This window comes from Vicugna pacos, chromosome 16 (assembly GCF_048564905.1).
Source record: "Vicugna pacos chromosome 16, VicPac4, whole genome shotgun sequence".
NCBI classification, from domain to species: Eukaryota; Metazoa; Chordata; class Mammalia; order Artiodactyla; family Camelidae; genus Vicugna; species Vicugna pacos.
The window spans coordinates 33,220,357-33,222,273 of NC_133002.1; the positions used below are offsets into that span (position 1 = coordinate 33,220,357).

Consider the following 1,917-nt stretch of genomic DNA (forward strand, 5'->3'; position numbering starts at 1 on the left):
ATAATAGCAGAAGCTTTTCATGATACCTCATAAAGCTTGTATTCTAGTGACAAATAGCAAGAGTAATCAGTTCAGATTTAGCAATGAACTCAAATAAAGGTTAATTAGGAAAATAGAGACTCTTTACAAGCATCTAAATGTCAAACCAATCAAAGGATAATGGGTACACTAACATAAACAAGAACCAGGAAAGAAGCCTTCTGGTTGCACCAACACCCACTGGGGAAGGTATATAAGAGCCCCAGAGCAAGGAGAGACATTCGCATCTCAGAAGCTCATCTTTTTTTAAACCAAACCAATAAAAAATCACAGATTCCCAAGGCCATGGCTTGCTGTGTTTCCTGCGACGGCTGCAGTGTTCGCACCGGCCCCGCCACCACCATCTGCTCCTTTGATAAGTCCTGCCGGTGTGGAGTCTGCCTGCCCAGCACCTGCCCACACACGGTTTGGTTACTGGAGCCAACCTGCTGTGACAACTGCCCCCCACCCTGCCACATTCCTCAGCCCTGTGTGCCCACCTGCTTCCTGCTCAACTCCTCCCAGCCCACCCCATGCCTGGAGACCCTCAACCTCACAACTTACACTCAGCCCTGCTCTGAGCCCTGCGTCCCAAGATGCTGCTGATTGATGACTGCTTCCCTCAGTGCCTGACATGGAAAGGGTCAACCCAGAAGCTTTAGTGTTCACCTGTTTCCATACCTGCAACTGATTGGCTCCGCTTTTGAAGTTGGGTCAAGGATGGTGCTTGATCCAAGAAAAGAAAAAAGAAACTGAGAGACTTTCAATGGCCATGTAGCAGCTAACAGTAACCAAAGGCAATTTGAATAGGTGGATGCCTACAGGCTTCCCAAAGTTCAATTCTTTCATATTGAAGTGTATCTTTCTTTGGGTGCTTTGGGAATTCTTGGGTGGTATCTTTCTGGAAACTGAGGAGCTTCCTCATGATTATTCTAATAAATTCTACATCTCTGGCATAGCACAAATGTTTGCAATTACTTCTGTTTATTTCTGTTAATTCATTAAATGTGTTTCTTAACTCCAAAGGTCAGCATTTTAAGGAACTGGGAACATCTGCAAAACTGAAAAAAGTGGCAATACAAATATTTCTTGGTTCTGTTGTTCTTGCTGTTTTATGAAAACTAAATGGCCTTACATATAAAATGGTCCAGTATATGGGCTTACTTTCACTGACTTCAAAAAAAATGGTTTGAGGTAGGTTGGGAAATACTGAACATGATCTGAAGACCAAATGTGACATAACATATCAACTAATTAAGGTGCATGATCTATTTATGCAAAAAATAGCATAATAATGTCATTCACTCAATAAACACTTGTTAAGTATCTATTATGTGCCCAGTATTTTACCACCTCTGCTTAAAATGAGCTGACTGTCTGAAAGGTGAGGCAGATACATACACAACACCCACTGATTCCTTCATATGATTAACAATTATTTACTGAATTCCAGACATTGCATTTAAAAAAAAAAATACATGCTCTACCAATAACATTAATAAACTGCTGTGGCAATGAGTGCGTATATGTCCATGAATGACTGAAAAATTGTGCTGAACACTGGAATTTGACACAACATTGTAAAATGATTATAAATCAACAAAAAATGTTAAAAAAAATAAAATAAAATAAACTGCTGTGGTGCCACAAACTTGAGAACAATTAAGAAATTAAGGCTAGGTGGAGCGGAGCCAAGATGGCAGAGTAGAGAGACTCACAGCTCACCCTCTTCCACATATACAGCAAGAATCACATCTACAAACCCACTGAATCGCACAGAACACCTACTGAACTCCAGCAGAGTGTCTCTCATTTCGAAATACAGGAGGATTCTCACAAAATCTGGTAAGAGAAGAAAGAGAAAAGAAAAAATTAGTGTAGGACCAGTCCTGCAGGGAG

General features: G+C 40.8%; 1 protein-coding gene across 1 annotated transcript; it reads left to right on the forward strand.

The window, feature by feature from the left end:
- The first annotated feature begins 241 nt into the window (after positions 1-241).
- Positions 242-983, forward strand: LOC102528209 (keratin-associated protein 3-3-like). The gene has a single exon (XM_006214296.4). It carries the CDS (start codon positions 325-327, stop codon positions 622-624), a length of 300 nt encoding a protein of 99 aa, XP_006214358.1. The 5' UTR covers positions 242-324; the 3' UTR covers positions 625-983.
- The last annotated feature ends 934 nt before the right edge of the window (positions 984-1,917 follow it).

Bases quoted from the DNA above. Each gene is read 5' to 3' on its own strand.
- LOC102528209 (XM_006214296.4), top strand. From the start codon at position 325: ATGGCTTGCTGTGTTTCCTGCGACGGCTGCAGTGTTCGCACCGGCCCC.